Genomic DNA, 23085 nt, shown 5'->3' with positions numbered 1-23085 from the left:
TTGTGTTAATCACTCAAAAAGAAAATCCTGTTCACATTTATACGCATAATTCATGCTGATACTTAAATAATAATGTACTATTGTATTAAAGCACAGAATGGTGCCAGGTTTATAAACTCGGATGTTTCCAGAGGGCCACCAGACAGACATAAATAAGTGGGCTGGATGTAATGTGGAAAATATCTGTAGGAGGTCACTATTCAGCCCCAGCCAATTGTTACCATGCAAAAATATAAGCCTCATGTACCTTGATGATCAGAATCTTCAAGAGAAAATGGAAATCCAGAATGTTGTGGTTATATCTCCCAGATTTTAAAAACTGGTAGGTAATTTAAATATGTTAAAATACTGTGCAGTTCAAATATGCCTTCAAGCCATCAATTGACAGCACCTGAATAATAAAAAAGGTTGAAGATAACAAACCTATATTTGAATCATGAATTGGGCACTTCATGTTGGCTCTGACTTCAGGGAAGTACCTTATCCTCTCTGCTTCTATTTTCACATCCATAAAATAGGAAAGGTAATACCTGCTTATAAAGTTGTAGATTGCATAACAGAAATAATGTATAATATTATAATTAGAAATAGTATATGTGAAGAGGCATGAAGACCTCTAATGGTTACATATTTTATGTGAAAGGGGTGTGTTAGGTCTTAATAAGGCACATTGAAATACTAGTTTGCCTTTGCCTTCGAGAAACAGCCTAATCTTTGAAATGCGATATATAAACCTACAAGGAAAGTTGGGAGTGCAAGACAGTATAAAGTGAGTATCAAAGAAGTAGTGCAGATAATAATTATTATTACCATGCCTCATTTTCACAGTTCTTTGACTATTTGGGATATATTGAACATGTAAATAAATGTTAACTGCACAGAAAGGCCTACCCTGACCACATTGTCTAAATTAAGTACTCCCACCCTTCTTATTCTATATCTCCGTATTCTGTGTTTTTTTCTTCATAACTCATTTAATAATTTTTATGTTTATTTACTCATGTATAGTCTTTTCCCCAATAGCCTCTGAGCTCTATGGTGACAGGGGCTGCATCTGTGTTAATTACTACACTATGCCTTCTGTCCAGCACAGCATCTGATATGTTACAAAGGTCAATGGCCTTGAGAGATAGTTAAGCCTTCATTGAATGGAGATGGAAGGAATACTGTAGGCTGAGAGAGCATCATCAGCAAAGGCAAAGAGGTGAGAAAGTTCTGGACATTCAGTTTAGCATAAATTCATTTGAGAGAAATATACAGGCAAATAGGCTATGTGGTACCATCTCCATAGCTCATCTCAACATTTATTGAATACCTACAATTTACAGGGCAGCATCTGAGGCACTGTGGGTACAAATAGGACTGAAATATATGATCCTTACCTCTGAGCAGCTTACCATATAAAGTGGTTTACATTCTGGTTCAGCCACTTGTAGCTTTGAGACCTTGTACTGTTTTCTGTGCCTCAGTTTCCTTATCTGTGAAATGAGGATAATAATGGCAACTAGCTATAATATTGTTGTGGAGATTAAATGTGAATTCTTTTAAAGCATTTTGTGCAGTTCTTGACAACCAGCAAGGGTTCAATAAAAGCTATCTATTATTAGTATTAATAGTATTTCTGTTACTGCTATAAATAAGTGAAGAGACAAAGAGGTAAACAGGTCATTGTAAAACAGCATGGAAGGTGCAATAATAGAGGACTGCTTGGGAGAGAAGTCCTTTTTTCCAAGCCAGAAACCTGGAGGACAATCTTGACTTCTTCCTCAACACTCTATATTCAAATCAGTCATCCAAGTCATAGTAAATCTACTTTCCAAATATTTCTTGAAAATTTCCTCCTCCTTTATACTGATTAATTCAAGTCCTTATTGTCCCTTGCCTGGACTCTTGGCTTTAGCCACAAGACTAAATGGTTTCCCTACCTCTTTATTAGCTTTGTACCTTAATCATCTACCCTCCATACTGTCTACAAATTACTAATTATTTGATTAATTGATTTTTTATTAATTATAATTAAGTCTTTGAGAAAAAAGCCATGGTCTTATTCATCTCTTTTTGTCTCTCATACTTAGCATAATCCTTAGAAGGTAATACATGGAAGAAGCACAGGAAGGAAGTAAGCAAGTGGGAAAAGGAAAAAAAGGGAGAGAGGGGATTTGTATTTAAAGTCTCCCAAATTCCAAGAAAGTAAAAGCTTTTAAGTAGGAGGGTGATGGGGTCAGCACTGTGCTTTATTTTCTGGCAACACACTATAGAACAACTTTGAGGATCAGAGAATATATGTGGGGAAGTACAGTTAGGAGGCTTTGAATAGAATGATTTAATGAGAGCCTTTTCAGCTTGGTGGTGGCAATGGGAATGGTGATAAATTTAATTAAATGTGGAAAGCGAGGGAAAGAAAGGCGAAAAAGATCAATCTTGAACCCAAAGATGAACCCAAGTGATTAGGATGTTACTGATGCCATTAACAGAACTGAGGAACATAGAAAAAGTAGCTTCGAAAAAATAAAGAAAATGGTATTACAAAATGGATATGTTGAAATTAGATAATTTATATTAATATCGCCCTCATTGACTGAAATAACATATTTCAACTATTAAATATTCATTGAATGCTGTGTATATAGAACTAGAATCTTTTACAACCTCAAATGTTTAGGGTGGTTTTTGTTTTTTGTTTTTGGAGATTACATGTGCATTTTGCAGACCCTGTATTTTTTTTTTTTCCTCTGCTTTGATTAAAGTCACTTGTATTTTTTTCCTAACAGTTTGGCCTTCTAATTCTTTACTCTTGACATTTAGAGTAGTCATCCACTGCTTGTCCTATAAGGACCAAAAATCAGAATTACCAACTCTGAGATTAGATTCCCAAACCTTATTCGAGGATTGCAAGCTGTCTCCTGTCCTGCCATGACCTCAAGTACAGTCTGTTTAAAAATAAACTCATCTTCACAAAACTGTCTTCATGTTTCTGTTAGTATTTCTTATCTTCTAGTCACTACAGTTCAGTATTTGAATTATCTTTGATGCCTTGGTTCACCTTCCTCTTATATCCAATTAATTATTACATTTTTCAAGGCTCTTGGTCCCTTTCTTTCCACTCTCATTATCACTCAGTTTAAGATCGCCTTACACAAATAACCTTTTAAGAAAATCTCCCTGGGAGTTCCCATCGTGGCTTAGTGGTTAACAAACCCAACTAGTATCCATGAGGATTCGGGTTCAATCCCTGGCCTCCCTCAGTGGGTTAAGGACCCAGCATTGCCATGAGGTGTGGTGTAGGTGGCAGGCACGGCTCAGATCTGGCGTTGCTATGGCTGTGAAGTAGGCTGGCAGCTGTGGCTCCGATTCGGCCCTAGCCTGGGAACCTCCATATCCCGAGGGTGTAGCCCTAAAAACACAAAAGACCAAAAAAAAAAAACCAACTCCCTGTCTGCAGGTAGATTAATTCTCCTAAAATCCAATTTTATCCTGTCCTCTAAGACTTCTTCCTTAGAATGATTCTCAAGATTATTTTGGTGATTTCATTTGTCAACAAACAAATCCATAGGAGTTTATTGTGTACAGTTTTGAAAAATCAGAGACATTAAATTACATTATGGAATTCTCTTGTGGTATAGTGGGTTAAGAATCCAGTGTTGTCACTGTAGCAGCTGGGGTTGCTCTTGTGCAGTTTCGATCCCTGGCCTGGGAACTTCCACATGCTGTAGGCATGGCCAAAAAAAAAAGTTACATCATTAATTATTGCACATTGGGTTCTTATAATGTACTGCATTATAAGCACACATAATTTGAAAATATTTGACTTACTTATGTTTTTGGCTATGTAATTAGTTTGAAAACATACCATAATATATACTTTTTCTTCCTCTATTTTTACAATCTTAAAATTACAAAAAGCTGTTTGTTTGTTTTTTTTATATCTTTCAGAACAGGTGGGATTATTCCTCCAGTAGCTCAACAGCTTCATAGAGAAAATATTCAACGCATAGTGCAAGAAGCTCTCTCTGCCAGTAAAGTCTCTCCAAGTGAACTCTCAGCAGTTGCAACTACTGTAAAACCAGGACTTGCTTTAAGCTTGGGAGTAGGCTTATTCTTTAGCTTACAACTAGTAGACCAGTTTAAAAAACCCTTCATTCCCATTCATCATATGGAGGCTCATGCACTTACCATTAGGTTGACAAATAAAGTAGAATTTCCTTTTTTAGTTCTTTTGATTTCTGGCGGTCATTGTCTTTTGGCATTAGTTAGAGGAGTTTCAGATTTTCTGCTTCTTGGAAAGTCTTTGGACATAGCACCAGGTGACATGCTTGACAAGGTAATTATTTAAGAATCAATTTCTCCATTGTTTTTTGTTAAGGTGTCTGTTTCAACTAAAATAATAGATGCACTACTATTATCTAAATATTTCTGAATGATATAGTAGACTGAAAAAAATTATGTGCAGTAAGGAAAAAAAAATAGTAGTACATACTTAATAAAATAAGATGTTTGCATCAGTATATAAAGGCTCAAATAGTTTGCAGATACCCATCAGTATATAAAGGCTCAAATAGTTTGTAGATACCCTTATATTTTTAATCAATTAACATATGTGAAAGAAATACTTTGGGATGTGTAATGTACCTTTCAAAAGTGAAATAAAAGGATATATAAAGATAACATAAGGACATTAAATATGCGCAAAGTTCTATTATTAAATCTCACAATTGCTGACACCACTGACAAGCAGATTTCCTTTGTTTTAGAATCCTACAGGTACAAAAAAACAACTACCAACAGCTGAAATGATTGGAAGAAATAGACAGGTTATTTTTCAAGTTCAGGATTAAGCAGTCATTGTCAACTTCAAACCCATTTTCCATCCCCAGTAGAAAAGCAAAAGTAGATAGAAAGGCAGTGATTTGTCACTCTTGATCAGGTCATCAGAAGGAGAATGATTGTGTTTACTTGCCACCAGCTATAGTCCATATTTGTGAAAGTATAGCATGTCTTGTTCATCCAGTGTAAAATTCATTTCCATTGTACCTTGGTTTTAAAATGTACAATTTCATGACATTACAAAAATTTTTTTGTTTTTGATAGGTAGCAAGAAGACTTTCTTTAATAAAACATCCAGAGTGCTCCACCATGAGTGGTGGGAAGGCCATAGAACATTTGTCCAAACAGGGAAATAAGTTGCATTTTGATTTCAAACCTCCCATGCAACGTGCTAAAAATTGTGATTTTTCTTTTTCTGGACTTCAACATGTTATTGATAAGACAATAATGCAGAAGGAAAAGGAGGAAGGTATATTTCTAATTAGTAAAGTTGGACAAATAAGTAATACTGAATTGTACCTAAAAATACCTGCCCGTTTCTGCAGGTATTGAGAAGGGGCAAATCCTGTCTTCAGCTGCAGACATTGCTGCTGCAGTACAGCACACAGTAGCCTGCCATATTGCAAAAAGAACTCATCGTGCTATTCTGTTTTGCAAACAGAGAGACTTATTATGTCAAAGTAATGCAGTATTGGTAAGTTGTATAATCTTAGAATAGTAGTGATATTTTATAGTATGTTGCTTTTCTTCCAAGAGCCTTAGTTGACCCTATTCATAGGATGAAAATGTCTTTATTCCATATGCTAGCCCTGACAGTATGAGGTTATGTAGAACAAAAACAGCCATTTCTTGCACAGGCATGGCAGCTTTATAGGACATCTGTACATCCTGTGTGACAAAAAAATTCAGGGCTGCATCTTAAGATTTACAATATGAAATTAAATGCAATATAACTATGTCATTATTTTTAGAAAAATAGGCTGTTTCATTCAAATTTATGTTCCTTTGATGAAATCTGTTTAAATGTGCTTTGAAGCCTTGATAAATTTCTTATAACTGTATTTTTTTTTTTTTTTTTTGTCTTTTCTAGGGCCGCATCGACGGCATATGGAGGTTCTCAGGCTAGGGGTCTAATCAGAGCTGTAGCTGCCGGCCTATGCCACAGCCACAGCAACACCAGATCCGAGCCGCATCTGCGACCTACACCACAGTTCACGGCAACGCTGGATTGTTAACCCACTGAGCAAGGCCAGGAATCTAACCCGCAACCTCATGGTTCCTAGTCAGATTCGTTAACCACTGTGCCACAACAGGAACTCCAGCTGTATCTTAAACTTCATTCTTTTAAAGAATGTAAAGGGAAAAAAATATTTAACTGATAGATTCGCAAAGTAGAATATAACATGACTACCAAAGATAACAGATTAAGAATTATGTAATAAAATCTTTTAAAAAGCATATAAACAAAAACTACAGGGTCTAAAGTACTGTACTGTGATTTTAATGAAAAAAGTTAGAATAAAATGTACAAAAATGATAGTGATCATATGGTAATATTAAAATTGTTGATGATTTTTTTCTTTTCCAAATATTTATTATATAGGTATGTATATCTTATATAGATATATCATTACTTCATCAAAATATGGTATTGTCTGTTTGTATAGTGCTGGTATTTTCCCCAGGTTTAGCTCATAGCTTGGCTCATATTCATATCTGATATTTGTTAATTTTTATCTTCTCAATTTTTCAGGTTGTATCTGGAGGTGTTGCAAGTAACTTATATATACGAAAAGCTTTAGAAGTTGTGACAAATGCAACACAATGCACTCTGTTGTGTCCTCCTCCCAGACTATGCACTGATAATGGCATTATGATTGCATGGTAAGCCATGGGATATTTGTGCTTACTCAAAATTATTAAATATTAATTGCCATTTCATCATGCTTAATTTTCTTCCTTTAAATCTCAGGCTAGTTTTATTTTAATGATTTTTATTTAGGAATGGTGTTGAAAGGTTGCATGCTGGCTTGGGCATCTTATACAACACAGAAGGCATCCGCTATGAACCGAAGTACGTAATACCATTTGTAATCTTTATGCAAGTTGCACCGTAAAAGTCAAAGCCTGGATTTTGCTTTTATATTTGAGGTTTTCATTGACATGCTGAAAGTACTTGAAGAAAGATTACATTATTTTTTTTTCATCTAACCTAGGAGGCAGATACCTTATATGAAATGATATGTCAAATTATAAAAATTTTGACAAATCATAGGTTAGAAACAGGCAGTAAGTAAGGATGATGACTTCCCTCATTTGGGACCAGAATAGAAAGCATGTCGGTGGCCTGGACTTTTTCAGTGTCAAAATTATCTCAGGACCAGTTGCTATGCTGGAAACTTAAGGAAAATGTGCAAAAAGCATTCAGATCTGAGACTGGGTTGTGAGTTTACTTTTCCACAGGCAGCTGAGATGGCCCAAAGACAGTTGTTTTCTGCAAGCCTCATTTTCTTTCCCAAATTGAAGTTCCAAGGAGTAGCACAGTTTTCCAATTTGTTTTCAAGTTTTGGTCTAAGTTAATTCTGGAATAGTAAAAATAGTAAGCATTATTATGTTTCATAATATAACATAATTCTGTTTTCATCATGTTTCATTTGCTATTTTAAAACTTTTCAGCACTTCAGAACATAGCTATAGCTACATGAACCATAGACTCTTACGAGTGATCATAAATAAACCATATTGTTCGTAATTACAGAAAGAATCCTTTGAGTTGATGGCCTGGCCTACTGTCTGAACCAACACTGCCTTCTTGCGGCAGTGTTAAGGCTGGAGATGATTGCTTTTTCTAGGTTGGGGTCCAGTTAAAGCCTTGTATAGGACATCATCATAAAAAAGCAGAAATCTGAGCCCAAAATTATTTACTGAGGAAGAACAGAGAAAGGGGTTAGGATCTAAAACCTCTACCACCAGTGACAAAAAATGGTATAAAAGGAGCAAGCCAGCTTTTGGAACCTCAGAGAAGAACTAACTGGTAGAAATGGATGCAGGATTGACTTTGGCTGTATGCTAAACTGTTTTTATCCTTTTAGCTTTGTAGAGCATTCTAAGGCATTTTTTGTTTTTTTTTTTTTTTCTGTTCCAAGTTTTTATTTACTTACAGTATTTGAGAGCAATAGAACTCTTTCAAAAACATCTCAATCCCCAAAATCACTGAATTGTATAAAGTATGTATAGCTTTTAACATGTCAGTTCTACCTCAAATGGTTTTTAAGATTGCCACATTTAGATTTCTAGCCTTCCTTCACCCATTATTCTGGTTTGAGGTCCTGCAGTATTTGTATATAGTCAAGAACCACCACCATATATAATCAGTTTTACACTTAGGTACATGCATTTGTCAGAATTCTAAGCGAATAGTTTGCAGAACTAGTGACAAATCAGTAAGCAAATATTTGAAATAATGTGATTTGTTTGATTATGATGCAGATGTCCTCTTGGAATTGATATATCAAAAGAAGTTGGAGAAGCTGCCATAAAAGTACCACGATTAAAAATGAAGCCTTGATTTTTGCTTTTCAAAAAAAATCTCTAAAGGTAGTAATATTTTTTTTGTATATTGAATATATAATATTAATAGTTCATCAGGACTTTCTTTTGTTATTCTTTTTCTTATATTTGATGTTTAACCTGCTGTTCTGAGAGACTGTAATAATAAGTTATAGTCTTATGAGGGAATATAAGTTTTTTTAATTATCAAAAATCAAAATAAAACCTCTTGTGGGGAAAAGAATATAGTGATATTGTCAGGTATAAAGAAAAACCTTGGAAAAAATATATAGCAATTTTCCTAAATCCTGGCCCCATATTATATAAGCATAGATCTTTTCCTCTATTTCTCATATCAGGGTAGTAGAAACTATTTTTTTGCTCCTGCTGAAACATAAACCAGAATTTTCTAATGAGAGAGCAATTTTAGAAAGGTAGCCAAGTCAAAGTTATGTCAACTGGGAGAATTCTAAGTCAAAACAAAAGGTGACTTTGTCTAACAAAAGGTATATTAGTAATTATAAAAAATACATATTAGATATCTTTCCTGAAGCAAGTAGGATTTCTATAATTCCTTAAAATCCATCTTAGATTTTAAAAAATATGACATGCAGGTAATCCCTCAAGTGTGTATTGTACTTTTTAGTTAGCCACATACATTCATATTCATTATTTTAGAAATTGTATCTAATCATTGAAAATATATGAGATGAAAAGGGTTTTGTTTTGTTTTTGGATAATGTCCTTTGAATCTGAACTTTTACTGCAGATATCATTAACAGCTTATCACTTTTATTCTGCCCAGATTAGAGTAACAATGTACTGTCCTTTGAACATAAGAATGATTTTACTAATTATTTAATGTCCTTTGAGAGATTTTATTAGTAGAGATTTCTATTACACTAGTCATACTTGATCAAGTTGTTAAGTTTCTAATCAGTGACTTGTTTTATTGAGAAACTAGGGGGTAAAGATAAAAATCTAGGATAGGAGTTCCCGTCGTGGCGCAGTGGTTAACGAATTTGACTAAGAACCATGAGGTTGCAGGTTCGATCCCTGGCCTTGCTCAGTGGGTTAGCGATCCGGCGTTGCCGTGAACTGTGGTGTAGGTCGAAGACATGGCTCCCATCCCGTGTTGCTGTGGCTCTGGCGTAGGCCCCTAGCCTAGGAACCTCCATATGCCACGGGAGCAGCCCTTAGAAAAGGCAAAAAAAAAAGACCAAAAAAAAAAAATCTAGGATAAAAAGTTTTCTTATTTTAATCCTACCTTAAGCTCACTTTCCTTTGGGGAAATTCCGTGAGTAATTCTCTTTTCTAGAATTATGATCATAGAATTTTTTTTTTTTTAGGGTCGCACCCTCAGCATGGAAGTTCCCAGGCTAGGGGTCAAACAGGAACTACAGCTGCCAGCCTACACCGAGCCATAGCAATGCCAGATCCACACCACATCTATCATCTACACCACTACTCACAGCAATGCCGGATCCTTAGCCCACTGAGCAAGGCCGGGGATCAAACCCACATCCTCATGGACACTAGTCATATTTGTAACTGCTGAGCCAACAACAGGAACTCTGTGATCATAGAATATTGCTTTATGATCCTCCATTTTATCCTGGACATAGAAAATATAATTTATATGAGGAAACATACAGAAACAGTAACATTTACAAAGCCTACATTATTTGATATTGAGGTGTAGATGTGATAAAATTGGTTTATAGCTATCATTTAGAAGAAACTATTAATTTGTGAATTCACAGTTTACATTTGGTTTGTAAACCATGTGAATTTGTATCATGTGAATCTGAATTCACAGAGAGGAAGTATATTTTCTATGGCTAGTACAATAAGAGTGCATGTAAACTATGGAAGAAAATTGATCAAAATTTTTTTCCACCATCACAAATATTTTAAAATAGGAATATCTATAAATTCTTAAAATTTTAAAATACAAAATTACTCCAGGTACTGCAGACATACATGTCAAAATTGAATTTGTGATATAATAAAGGGAAACTACAAATAAAGAAAATGAGCAAATTCTGGAAGCATTCCATATCTTTAGGTCTTTCTGGGTTTAGCCAGAAGCAAGGAAGAGAAAGAAGAGAGAGAGATAGGAAGGAAAAGGAAGGGAGAAATTTTGAACCCTATATTGGCAAGTGAGCACATAGTACAGGAAAGAGGCAGGCAGTATGCTGAAATCCTCTATGTCTTAAGGCCTTTCTCATCTTATGCATAATTTTTAAAAATAAAAATTAAATGCAGGGTAATAAAGTAATCTTTATTTGGAGGCTATACTTTAAGAGAAAAACTATAAAGTTTTAAGTGTGGTTGGATGGTCTGGCTAGGCCACGATACTCAGGAAATATCTATGTTATTGAATGCAAAAATACCCTGATCCTCAACTCTGAAAATATTTTTTAGCCCACCTGAAGCCAGTTTCAAAGCTCAAAGTTTGCTGTCTAAAGGCTTTTTTTGAAAAAAATATCTACAGTCTTAATGTTTCCATCGATATGAATACTTAACAATGCTGAATAAATGACACAGGTTTTTATCATTCGAATGATTTATCCCTTTCTAGTATAAAATATGCCATTCTCCCCCCAATTCCTATATTTCAGTCTATCCACCAGGAAGTTGTGACTCAGAGCTATTAAGATACTCTAGAATTGAATTTGAAGATGAAAGAGGTATCTTACTGTACAGTGGTTAAGAGTCGGGTTTTGGACTGTGGCATATAGAAAGTCCTGAGTACTTGTAGCCACCATCACCACCACCATTATTGCTATGTTAAGGCATGTTGGAGAAAATAACTGCTAATTAATAAATATGTTCACTACAGCCCAGATAGACTATAGAGACAATCGAACAAAGTGGACGGAGAAAAAGTGAGGGCTCTTGAAAGGACCCGAAGAACCTAGTTAATCTGTTAGCTATCAAGTCTGTTTGCTGCTGTAAAATATGAGAAGAGGACATACATCAAAACTTGTACCTACTGGAAGTAGTACTCTTTGGGCAAAGATTTCATTGATTTTAAGCCACAAAAAATACCACCCATGCCAACTGCAAACCAGAGATACTCTATATAAGTATGGAAGAGTGGCCAACAGTGGAAGCCACATTAGCCATACTTTTGTGCTGGATGGGCAGTGATTTCATATTTTTTTAATAAAATGTTTTTAAAGTATTATATTTCAGGTTTTAGAAGACTCATGCATTTATAGTATTTTATCATTAAATATCTTAAGATATTACAGTGAGTGTTAACATGTAGGCTACTTTGAGTTAGGCCTTTTTAGCTCAGCATGTCAACTTTAAAATGTTTCTAACACTTAATATATATATATACTAATTATGCCACTTGTGTCAGTTGCTATGTTTTAATAGTTTTAAGTACAGGCACTCTATTATAGAAAATTCTACTTATTTTTTGAAACCGTAACTCTGGCTTGATGTTAAATTCCTGTAGACATGCTAAGGAAAATCTAAGTATCAGTATCAAGAACTTCATTCAAAAAGATTACTCCATTATGTATATTTTACCACAATTAAAAATAAAAAATTTTAAAAGATTGCTCAGGAATCTTTTTCTCACTGAAATGCTTTTATTAGCCTTCTGCAGGCTCCGAATTAGCATTCTGTACATGTTTCCCAAGTTGGCTTAAAAGCACTATTCTTGGTCTTGATACATTTATGATGTCTGATGAAATTGCAGATGAAAAGGAAAAAACATTATGAGAAACAGTGGTCTTTTTTGTTGTTTTGAAGAGTCCCATGAAGTTAGTTACAGGAGGTATGGAAGTCAAAGAATCTCTTGGTTGAATTTTGGGTTTTAATTTTCTTCGGTGCTCTTTCCCTAAAAATTAGAGAGCCACAATAAATGTCTCTTTCTTAAGCCTAAGAGCTCTATGCATAGTTCTGTTTTCTTCACATCACTAAAACATACTGAGAATAGGTAAGTAGCTTCCAGGCGTAGATGTTAGAGTGCAAAATTTTATGGGGATCAATATATAGTTGCCAACTTTTTTTTTTTAATGGCCGTATCTACAGCATATAGAAGTTCCCAGGCCAGGAATTGACTCCAAGCTCTAGCTGCAATCTATGCCACAGCTGTGGCATCACTGGAGTCTTTACCCACTATACCACAGTGGGAACTCCTGGTTGCCAATTTTTTATTACACCAGGTTGGAACTCATGAAAGAACAAATGCCGATTACTTTAAACCTCATTTTGTAAAGGAAGGGATGTTTTAACATCAAAAGAAAGTATAAAAGACATTATCTCAAAATGGAGGACTTTACTTTGAATGAAATTAACTTTATTAGAAACTTGGTTGTCCTTATTTTTTCTTATGTTACAACAAACCTGTGAAAACCTTATCAGACCATTCATTACTGGTACACATTGTTATTCAGAAGCCAGTATTAAAGTGAAGAAATAATGGGACTGGTTTTATTTTTTTATGTAAGCTACTCTTACACCAAAGAGGCTATACAAAACCCAGACATTCTTCTAGTCATGATATTCAGAAATATGGCCTCCCACACATACCTAGCTTTCCTCAGATACTTCCTGAATAAATGAAGTTCTTTCCTATGCTTTTCTTTTCCTATTCTTTCTTTCCATTTGTGACTCCAGCAAACTGATTCTTGACTTTGGAAGGTTCTATCTTTGCTTTTTACAGTAAGATACCAAGTGAGACTGATTTTGGTCCTACACTTAGCACACATGAACCAGCGCTAAGCATATACATAAAATCAGTAAGTAATTTATTTTCCCTATTATATGTCTAATAGGAATTGATGAGTAACAAAAGATCTGGACCCTGATCTTGCAGGCCTAGGCCACTCAGCCATCATCTGCCAACTCTGTATAAAACTGTACATAGTAACAATAGAAAGAATGTGGTCTCTGTCCCAAGAACTTTTAAGATAGACAAGTCATACATGAAACAGAAAAACAGCAGGATCATAATTAAGTCACTTATATGTTATTTCAGTAATGACTTATTTCTATGCATGACTTGTGAGAAAAAGCAAAGGAAGAGAGGGATTTCTGTCTAGTGACATTAGTAGAGACAGCCTTTAAAAGAAATGATTAACTTGGGCTTGTAAATGGGAAGGTATTTTAGGTATGTGGAATTAGAAAACCAAAAGTTTACAAGTACTTTTCTTTTTGGTAGCCTCTACATTTTGAATTCTTAGTAATTAAACAATTAAAAAATGTCATGGCCAGAAGGTATCTTAGAGATAAAAGGAAAATCATTTACCTTTTTTAAAGACAGGAATTATGGATGGTCCTCCATTTCTCTCCAGACTAAAATGAAAACATTTTTATCACAAAACTAGAAATATTTAAAGACTTTGTATACCCAGCTGTCATGTTCAGTGCCTAGTGGTCTGATTCATACATGTTACCTATACTAAGTATGAATGTTACCTGTAGGTATTTTGTGGTGTATCATTTACTCACTTATCACCCGGAACATCTGGAAGATTAAATCTGCTTGAAGTGACCAGGGAAAGCTTCACAGAAGAAGAGACACTTCATCTATTTTGAAGAAACTAGGTCTTCAGTGTGATGAGGCAGGGGGAGGGTATTCCAGACAGAGGGACTAGGATATGATAACTGCACTATAAAACAGCACGGCCTGTTCAAAAGACACTAAGTAGTCTGATGTGATTAAATTAAAGATATCTGGAGACATGGTGGGAGATAAGGTTTGGAGAATATATCAGGTCATCTTATGTATAAAGAATAAGAGAAATTTTGAACTTTATTTTCAAAGTAATGGGATACCAATGAAGTGTTTCAAGCCAAAGAATAACAAGGTATACCTAAGTTAATATAATGTGTGTGACTGTAAAACAAGTATTATTAATCATTCTGTACATGTAACTTATAAATATATTACCAAATTTCCCTGGTAATAAAATGTAGTCTTAATTAAAGTTAAAATATTAAAACTGCTTTTTACAAATATGTTCCAGGTTAATGATGAGGAACATTCTCCTATTGTCAACTTTAATAGTGAGGCACAGGCTCCAATATGTTTATATCCCAACTTCATGTCTGTAGGGTAACATGAAACTAGTTAGTGTTAGACTCAGATTATATTCATGCAGGGTCAATTAACATTAAAATTATCTCTCTCTACATACTAAAAAATTTACACATTCAAGGGCTCTTATAATCTGCCATTCTTGGCGTTAAGTGGGGGTGTGGGAATGGAGAAGTAGTATTTACTCCAAAACAATGCTTTCATGATCCCAACCCCCATTGATCTACTTTCTGTTTCCAGTATTGGTATTAGGGAATATTTTGTGGAACTTTATTATCTTTTAGTGCATTTCCCATCGTTTCACTTAAACCAAATTCCTTTATAGGATTGCTATGAGAATTAAAGGCTCTAATGAGAATACATGGCATTATTAGTTATGGAAGTAATTGCTATTTGGTTACCAGTTCCCCCTCACTTGATAGCCATTCCTATAAGTTTATTAACCACTTGTTACTGCTTATAAGCCTGAAAGTTGCGTATTCACAACTCCAGGGGGTATCATTCACTTCAGTCATTGTAGATTTATATGGTTACTACAACCCTTTTCCAGCAGATGGCAGTAAAGTGTCCTGAAAGGGATACCTTTTTCCAATTCCCAAAAAGTTGCCGTAAGGGCTAGCTGTGGGAGTGACTGAATACAACAATACTTCCATTATTTATCCTAAATTAATTTTTTTGGACAGTAAATGTTATTTTTAACATTGTCAATTACAGTAATTGTAATTTAGTTTTCCCTGGTTTGTTATTTAAAATTAGATAATCTGTTTGGGGTTTTCAGTTTTTCAAAAAATTGTAATTAAAGTGACTCTGAAGATACACTCATTTTTATTTATTTTTTTATTTATTTGCTTTTTTCAACCACACTCATGGCATATGGAAGTTCTGGCTAGGGGTCGAATTGGAGCTACAGCTGCCAGCCTGCACCACAGCCACAGCAATGCCAGATCCAAGCCATGTCTGCAACCTGCACCACACCTCCTGGCAACACCAGATCCTTAATCCACTGGGCAAGGCCAGGGATTGAACCCATACCCTCATGGATACTAGTCGGGTTCGTTACCACTGAGGCACAATGGGACCTCCATATTCTCTTGTATTATGGTAGAGTTAATAATATATCTTGAGTAATTCTGTTTCCTATGTATAAGTAGCACTATCTGCAGAGACTTGTAATTCAGATACAGTATGGAAGAAGAGAAAATATGCCCTTCGTAAGGTGATTCTCTCTTTTTTCAGGAACTTAAGTTTATGTTGGAACTACAACACTGAGGCAAAATTCTCTGAATAAATGCCTGGCAAATTTTACCATTGCTTCAACCACTGGGTCTGATTTAGCCCTGTTTATGCTGTGGGAATATGGCCTCATTTTGGATCAAGTCTGAGAGTCCCATTTGATGCCAAGGTCATAGTGGCATTTCTGTTTGTCGCAGAGTTCTGAAATGTACCCTAATCTGCAAAAAAGTGGTTTCTTGGATCAGACCTGAAGGCAACCAATCTTCCAAAAACCTTTCTGAATAATTCTGGCCAGATAGGATCCCCAGGATCTGGTTATATCCTTATCTGCACTCACAATTCTGTCATTAGGTTGGAATTAAAACAGACTTTGGCAATGGACTTTTTTTTTTCTCTTTTTAGGATCACACTTGCAGCATATGGAAGTTCCCAGGCTAGGGGTCAAATTGGAGTTGTAGCTGACGGCCTATGCCACAGCAATGCCAGATCCGAGCTGCGTCTGCCACCCACTCCACAGCTCATGGCAACGCCAGATCTTTAACCACTGAGTGAGGCTAGGGATCGCACCTGCATCCTCATGGATGCTAGTCAGATTCGTTTCTGCTAAGCCACAATAGGAACTCCGGCAATGGACATTTACAATGAAGTTTATTCTTTGTTGTACAATGCATGTATTTATATCAAGGATACTTCCTCTTGTTTATTCTCAAACTTCCTTAAAAATTCCTCTATCAATAATTTCAGCAGTTCCAAAGTTCCTGTTGTGGCGCAGCGGAAATGAATCCGATTAGTATGCACGAGGATGTGGGTTCAATCCCTGGCCTCACTCAATGGGTTAAGGATCTGGCACTACTCTGAGCTGTGGTGTAGGTTGCAGACATGGCTCGGATCCTGCGTTGCTGTGGCTGTAGCTTAGGCCAGCAGCTACAGCTCCGATTCAACCTCTAGCCTGGGAACTTCCATATGCCACAGGTGTGGCCCTAAGAAGCAAAATGATAATAATAATTTGAGGAGTTCCCTGGTGGCCTGATGGGTTTTGGAACCAGCATTGTCACTGCTGTGGTTCAAGTCACTGCTGTGGCATGGATTTGAAGCCTGGCCCAGGAACTTCTGCATGCTGCAGGTGTGGCAAAAAATTTTAAAAAAATCCACTGCTGCAATTTCAGATATATAGAGACAATACCTTAAAGAAGGAAGTCCCACTCTTTGTTGCATTTGAAATTCCTTTAAAAACATTGGGTTTATACTTGCATCTCTGCTGATATTGTTTGTTATACGAAGGAACTGATTAGGCTTATTTCTGCATTCCTTTAATAAGATGCGGAAAGCATTTGCGTTGTAAGTTAAGTAGCCAAGAGCACTGGAGCAAGCCATGCGAACCTAAATGCGAAGAAACAATTTCTCCTTAACCATTGAGCTTTGTTCTTAAAATACCTAACCCAGTGCTCTTATTAAATATTTCATAGGAAGGTCTCTAGCTATGTATAGCAAATATCTCTGTCACCCAATGGCAGTCTGTAGGTGGAAGCATAGCAGCCATATTTTTAGAGAGGGCTGTCAATTGTCATTGATTTCTAGTTGTTCTTGGTCCTAACTGCATTTTTTTCTTTTGGCTGCACCTGCGGCATCTGGGAATTCCTGGGCCAGGGATTGAACCAGCGCCACAGCAGTGACAACGTCGGATCCTTAACCCACTGCACCACAGGAGAATTCCCTGACTGCATTTTAGAATCACCAATTAAAAAAAAAAAAAAAAAGCCCACCGACTATATAAGACTTTCCTAGTAGAATCTGGCATTTTGTATTATTTTAAAGTGACAGGATGGAGTTCTTACTGTGGCTCAGGAGATGGTGTACATGAGGATGTGGGTTCAATCCCTGGTCTCACTCACTGGGTTAAGGATCCAGCATTGCCACAAGCTGCAGTGTAGGTCACAAATGTGGCTCAGATCCTGCATTACTGTGGCTGTGGTGTAGGCCAGCAGCTGCAGCTCCAATTTGACCCCTAGCTTGGGAACTTCCATATGCTGCAGGGGCAGCCGTAAAAAAATAAACAAAATGCCACAGGTGATTTGAATGGGCAGCCTAAGAACCACTGAGTATGAACTAAAACAGTAGGTCTCAGTCTTCATTGTGCATTGGAATCACATGGATAGCTATGAAAATTATGTCTGATTCCACCCCCTAAGAACTGATTTAATTATTTGGGGGTGCATTGAACTGAACTTTGGGATTTTTCAAAACTGCACAGGTGATTGTAATGTAGGAAACTAGATAAAAGACTATAGCAGAAAAGTAAGTTCAAAATATGCCACTCAGGAAATCAACTCAACTTTCCATGGGCAAAACCAAAGAAACAAGCACAAGTATCAGGTCATGGACTCCAGAAAAAGTAATTCTTTCTTAGAAGGAAATACTGTCTCCGCCTTTGACTCCAAAGTAATTAGGTTATTCATGTAATAAATGTATATTCCTGGGCAGTTCTTAGGAAAATCTGTTCATGGTGGCATAAGAAATGTCCAAAAAATGAATGTAAACCAGGCCCATACAGGGTTCCAGAGGGTTGACATATTTTGTTTACATTGGCCCTGGACTGCTGTATATGCCCATCTATCTTCTACACCTTCAACAGTGGTTCTGGACCAGCAGCCTCAGCTTCTGGGAACTTGTTAGAAATGCAAATTCTAGGGCCTATGCCAGATGTAATAGATCAGAAACTCTGGGAATGGAGCCCGGCGATCTGTGGTGTAACAGGTCTTCCAGGTGATTCCAGTGTACCCTAAAGTTGGAAAAATACTGCCTTAGACCCTGAGGGAAAAGCAAAGGGAACACTTGGAAACAAAACACTGCTATGGCCAGCCTGGTCTTCATGCACCCTCACTCTAATCCTGCTGACAGGTAAGGAAAACTTTCCAGTGCATTTTTCTTTCATTGATTAGTGATTTTAATTATAAAATTTAAGATACTTTATAAATAATTATAAATTTGTATATCATCCATGTACTTATTTGTAGATTGAATCTTTAATATTGAAGTTAAAACAAATGTGTATGTTTTGTGGGAACCAGAATTATGGATGGTAGATGCAGTACTAGAAAAATCATCAGATTGTGAGTTAGTAATGTGAAGTATTATATAACACTCAACCTATGGGGAAATTAGCCCACAGAAGTGAGAGAGGCAAATTATATTTTTAAAATAATCTACTTTAGAATTGCTTTTTTTTCTTTTTTCTTTTTTTTTTTTTTTTACCTCTTCTTGTCCTGAGTACAAATGATAGCAGAGCCGTTGGATTGTGCCTAATGTGGTAAATGCTTCTGGAATACCAGCTCTAGAATGAGCCAGGCTAGCTATTAAATTCCCTATAAATTAAACAAGAGGGAAAAAAGCCTGTTATTTAATTATTATAAACTGATACATTGTCATATATTACAGTTTTGAGATTAAAGTCATAAAGATATCTCTCTTAATGAAGAATTGCTGAAAAAAAGCATGTGTATTTTAAATGTAGAATAAACTTTCCCCAAAATTATGGTTTGGCTTTCTGTCACAAAAAAAGTATAAAAGTTTAAGAGTGCAAAATTTTGAAAAATTAGAGTTTCTTCCTCTTGGCTTCAGAATATATTTGGTTTTGAAGTTTTAGGTTCTTTTTTTTTTTTAATGACTATGAACATAATGTTTGAACTATTTTAAGAAAAGTTAATGTCCTTTTTGCGATTCAAGTGGCTTTGAGTTAAGAGCTTAGTGGTATTTTTAAATCAAGCAATGTATTGCACACTGAAGTTTAAGATCATTGAAGTTCTTACCATAAGAAATGTCTGGGGATTGAAGTAATAAAGTGATCTCATAATTAAATAAATGTGCAGCTATTAACTTAAAATTGCTTCATTTGAACTCATTTTTTTCTTTTTAGCGTTTCATGGAATATTCTTTCACAATATTGTTGCTGTGTTCGAATAAGTGTAACAGAATTTAAGATGTAAATATATTTTTACATTTGTCAGTGCTTACTTTAGTGAGGTATTAGCTGAGTTTTTGTTCTCCTTGTACTTTTGTCCAGCCTCCATGAAAAGCCAGGAAGGCCTTTGTATTTGTGTTTCAGGATGAGGAGGACTTAGTTGGATGCCCAGAGCAAAAATTGTCTAAAGCTAACCTTTCTTTCAGGCTTAATACTTTCAAAAGCCTGAGTTTATAGGAGGCATTAAGCTAGGGGGAAGGGAGAGAGGTGTCTTTAAAGAGAGGGAGTAAGAAATTGGGAACAAATGGGGAAGGGCAGAGAATCTAAGACTGAAATAGGTAATAGGAGCAGGAGCTTTGAAGAAAGGCTAAGCCGTGCATGTAGGAAAACCAGACTCTTGGAAACAGAAATCTCAGTCTCCGCAAAATTTCTGTGCTTTTGGACCCTCTTCTGGAAATTGTATCAATTTGGAAATTAAACATAGCATTTATTTTACATTATATCTGAGAACTAAATATTCGGCTTTTCTTGAGATACTCCCGACATGCATATGACACTAGAGGTGCAAGTGACTGTGATGGGGGAATGCAGAGAAAGCCCAGTAGTTTTTGAGATTGAATTTCTACCAGCCTGGGGAATTTAATATAATGTCATGTATACTATGACATTTCTTACACAAAAGAGTTTGTGGAATAAAATTTGAGCCACTACAATTGTTTGTTTCAGAGTCAAAGAATTACTATGACGTTGAATAAAGTACTATTTAGATATAAAATATATATTTAATAACTTCTTTTAAACATGTTTTTTCCTAGCTGCTTTTCATCAGAAAGTTATTGTTTGCTTGAATTTACCTTCTATGCCAAGTAAATATACTCTATAAAAATATAATTCTGGGGCAGCAAGTATAGTTTCCTTTGCTGTGTTCAGTAATCCATTTCAATTAAAAAACAGGAGTTCCCGTCATGGCTCAGTGGTTAACAAATCTGACTAGGAACCATGAGGTTGTGAGTTCAATCCCTGGCCTCGCTCAGTGGGTTGGGGATCCAGCATTGCCATGAGCTGTGGTGTAGGTTGCAGACGCAGCTCAGGTTCCACGTTGCTGTGGTGTAGGCTGGTGGCTACAGCTCCGATTCTACCCTCGGCCTGGGAACCTCCATATGCTGCAGGTACAGCCCTAGAAAAGCCAAAAAAAAAAAAGCTTTTTTTCTTTTTGGTGGTTGTTACTCCTATGGCTGTCACTTTAATACTGTTTTATGTTTGTTGAGTATGACAGATCAAGTGAACTAACATATTGATCATTTGGAGAATTGGGTCTGAAGTAGATATAGTTACAAAATTAGCGCTAAGTATGTCAGGAACTCTCTTGGTCCATTTTGCTTTGCTATAGTGCATAGCAACATAGAGAACTCATAAATGTTAGCCACATATACACAATTAGTCAAGAAGAAACCAGACAGGTAATCAGTATAAATCTGCCCATATTATTATAAATTACTGTGTAAATTTTGTTGTTGGTGGCTCATAGTTGAATTCTCATTTTAAATTCCAGAAAAAATAATTAGGGGTTCAAAAAAGTGATTAGGAAGTCAGCTTCTATTTGGGGGTGCAGTGAAGACTTTCATTGTTCTATGTAGACTTATGTGAGTTCATTCTTCAAACTATGTGATGGAGTATCAGGCTTATTATTATTGCTCAGATTACAAAAAAAAATTCTTTTTGAAAATAGTTTTATGTGGATAAGATGAGCTTCTAGTTATTTCTTACCTGTCAAGGCAATAGTAGTGGAATGATCCGAATATAGACTATCAACTAAAATAGTAATACCTCTTGCAGTCAGAGTAATGTGGTCCACATCTATAATGACTTTAGCTAATATAATAATCTGAAAACAAAAAAGCATAGAATCATTGAACTTTTTCTACTCAGCTTCTGTAACTAAGCATTTACTCATGAGGAAGGTAAAAGAAGTACAGTGGTACAATTCAGTAGAAGAGACACAAGTGGTACAGGGAGGAGCTAGAGTACATATCCCTATCTAATCACTGCAGTGACCATCGTGAGCCATGTTATTCTTTCTACAATTTTGCAACTTTTGCATTCTTGAAGTGTGGGTTCATAGAAAATACTAAAGGTTATAGGACAGAAAACGAACAGTGAATAAGACCAAGATGAATCCATATACATTTAGTTGTCCATATGGTTGAAGAATTAGGTGATCAGCTAAAGATTTGCAGTTGGAAAACTTGTCTTGGACCCTAACTACCATGGTTCTCTACTATCTCCTTGTGAAATGGGTGGAGGGGGGGGATGAAAATAATACTATATGCCTATCAACCTGATAGTGTTGTTATAAAGCATCAGATGAAGTATAAAGTCAAGAGTGCCTTGTAACTTGTAAAATTCTATATAAATGAAGAAATCCTCACAGATGATGGAGTTTATATGAAGTGGAAGGGGCTGTTGTGAAAAATACTGTGAATTTTATAAATCATTATACATTTTTCTAGATCCATTTTTCTAATTTTCCAGTTTTCACTAAAAAGACATATTGATTGAAGTTTAATCTTCAATTTTATACCTGAAATGCTGCCATTGCCTTCTCAGTTTCAACTGTCGATTCAAGAAAAGGTTCAAAAATTGATATGGTTATTCTTCCACTTTCCAACATTAAGTATTGTTGAAAGCGGTTATTGAAGGCAAAAAGGGTTAATGCATAGCCTGCTTTTAAACAGATATCCTAGAAATAGGAGAAACATGCATTATCTTTAACTTACTTCATCTATCATGTTACTTAAGGTAATAGTTTTTTAAATTCTTGCCTGTTAAAATACATTGCATCTTATCTCTGAGAGTAAAATATGACACTATTGGGGGAAACGGATAAGTCCAAAATGTAATTGAATGAGTAAAATAGAGAGTTAGGTTGTGATATCAGGGAGAAGAGAAATTTTTTTGTAATTTTTAAAGATAGGAGTTCTTGTGGCTCAGCAGGCTAAGAACCTGACATAGTGTCCGAGAGGATGTTGGTTCAATCCCTGGCCTCACTCACTGGGTTAAGGATTCAGCATTGCTGCAAGCTATGGCGTAGATAGCAGATGTGGCTCCGATCCCATGCATAGAACAGCAGCTGCAGCTCCAATTTAACCCCTAGCCTGGGAACTTCCCTATGCCACAAGGGTAGCCCTAAAAAAAAAAAAAAAAAAAAAAAAAAAAAATTTTTTGGAGTTGCCGTGGTGGCACAGTGGTTAACGAATCTGACTGGGAACCATGAGGTTGTAGGTTCGATCCCTGCCCATGCTCAGTGGGTTAACGATCCGGCGTTGCCGTGAGCTGTTGTGTAGGTTGCAGACGCGGCTCGGATCCTGCGCTGCTGTGGCTCTGGCGTAGGCCAGCGGCTATAGCTGCGATTCGACCCCTAGCCTGGGAACCTCCATATGCCGTAGGAGCAGCCCAA

General features: G+C 36.1%; 2 protein-coding genes across 7 annotated transcripts in view; one reads left to right on the top strand and one right to left on the bottom strand.

Moving 5' to 3' along the window:
• OSGEPL1 (O-sialoglycoprotein endopeptidase like 1) overlaps window positions 1-19545 on the top strand; it is a 30405-nt gene extending 10860 nt beyond the window's left edge. Inside the window, exons 3-9 of one of the 6 annotated variants that reach the window (XM_021075404.1) lie at window positions 3934-4321; window positions 5089-5293; window positions 5370-5518; window positions 6578-6708; window positions 6827-6898; window positions 8314-8421; window positions 13822-19545. In XM_021075404.1, coding sequence (XP_020931063.1) covers window positions 3934-4321; window positions 5089-5293; window positions 5370-5518; window positions 6578-6708; window positions 6827-6898; window positions 8314-8392 — 1024 coding nt within the window. In that variant the 3' untranslated portion in view covers window positions 8393-8421; window positions 13822-19545. Of the gene's footprint in view, window positions 1-3933; window positions 4322-5088; window positions 5294-5369; window positions 5519-6577; window positions 6709-6801; window positions 6899-8313 lie in introns of those variants that run through there. The other 5 variants (XM_021075403.1, XM_021075405.1, XM_021075402.1 and 2 more) reach the window with 5 other exon arrangements.
• The window catches only part of ANKAR (ankyrin and armadillo repeat containing), a 59581-nt gene continuing 48480 nt past the window's right edge, over window positions 11985-23085 (bottom strand). Inside the window, exons 17-22 of the mRNA XM_021075406.1 lie at window positions 22210-22368; window positions 21396-21513; window positions 18923-19032; window positions 16854-17050; window positions 13646-13692; window positions 11985-12232 (exon numbers count right to left, since the gene is read on the bottom strand). Coding sequence (XP_020931065.1) covers window positions 11985-12232; window positions 13646-13692; window positions 16854-17050; window positions 18923-19032; window positions 21396-21513; window positions 22210-22368 — 879 coding nt within the window. The remainder of the gene's footprint in view (window positions 12233-13645; window positions 13693-16853; window positions 17051-18922; window positions 19033-21395; window positions 21514-22209; window positions 22369-23085) is intronic.

Source organism: Sus scrofa, chromosome 15 (assembly GCF_000003025.6).
Source record: "Sus scrofa isolate TJ Tabasco breed Duroc chromosome 15, Sscrofa11.1, whole genome shotgun sequence".
Classification (NCBI taxonomy): Eukaryota; Metazoa; Chordata; class Mammalia; order Artiodactyla; family Suidae; genus Sus; species Sus scrofa.
Note: the sequence above shows the minus strand (reverse complement) of the source record. Positions and strands in the feature narration are given on the sequence as shown.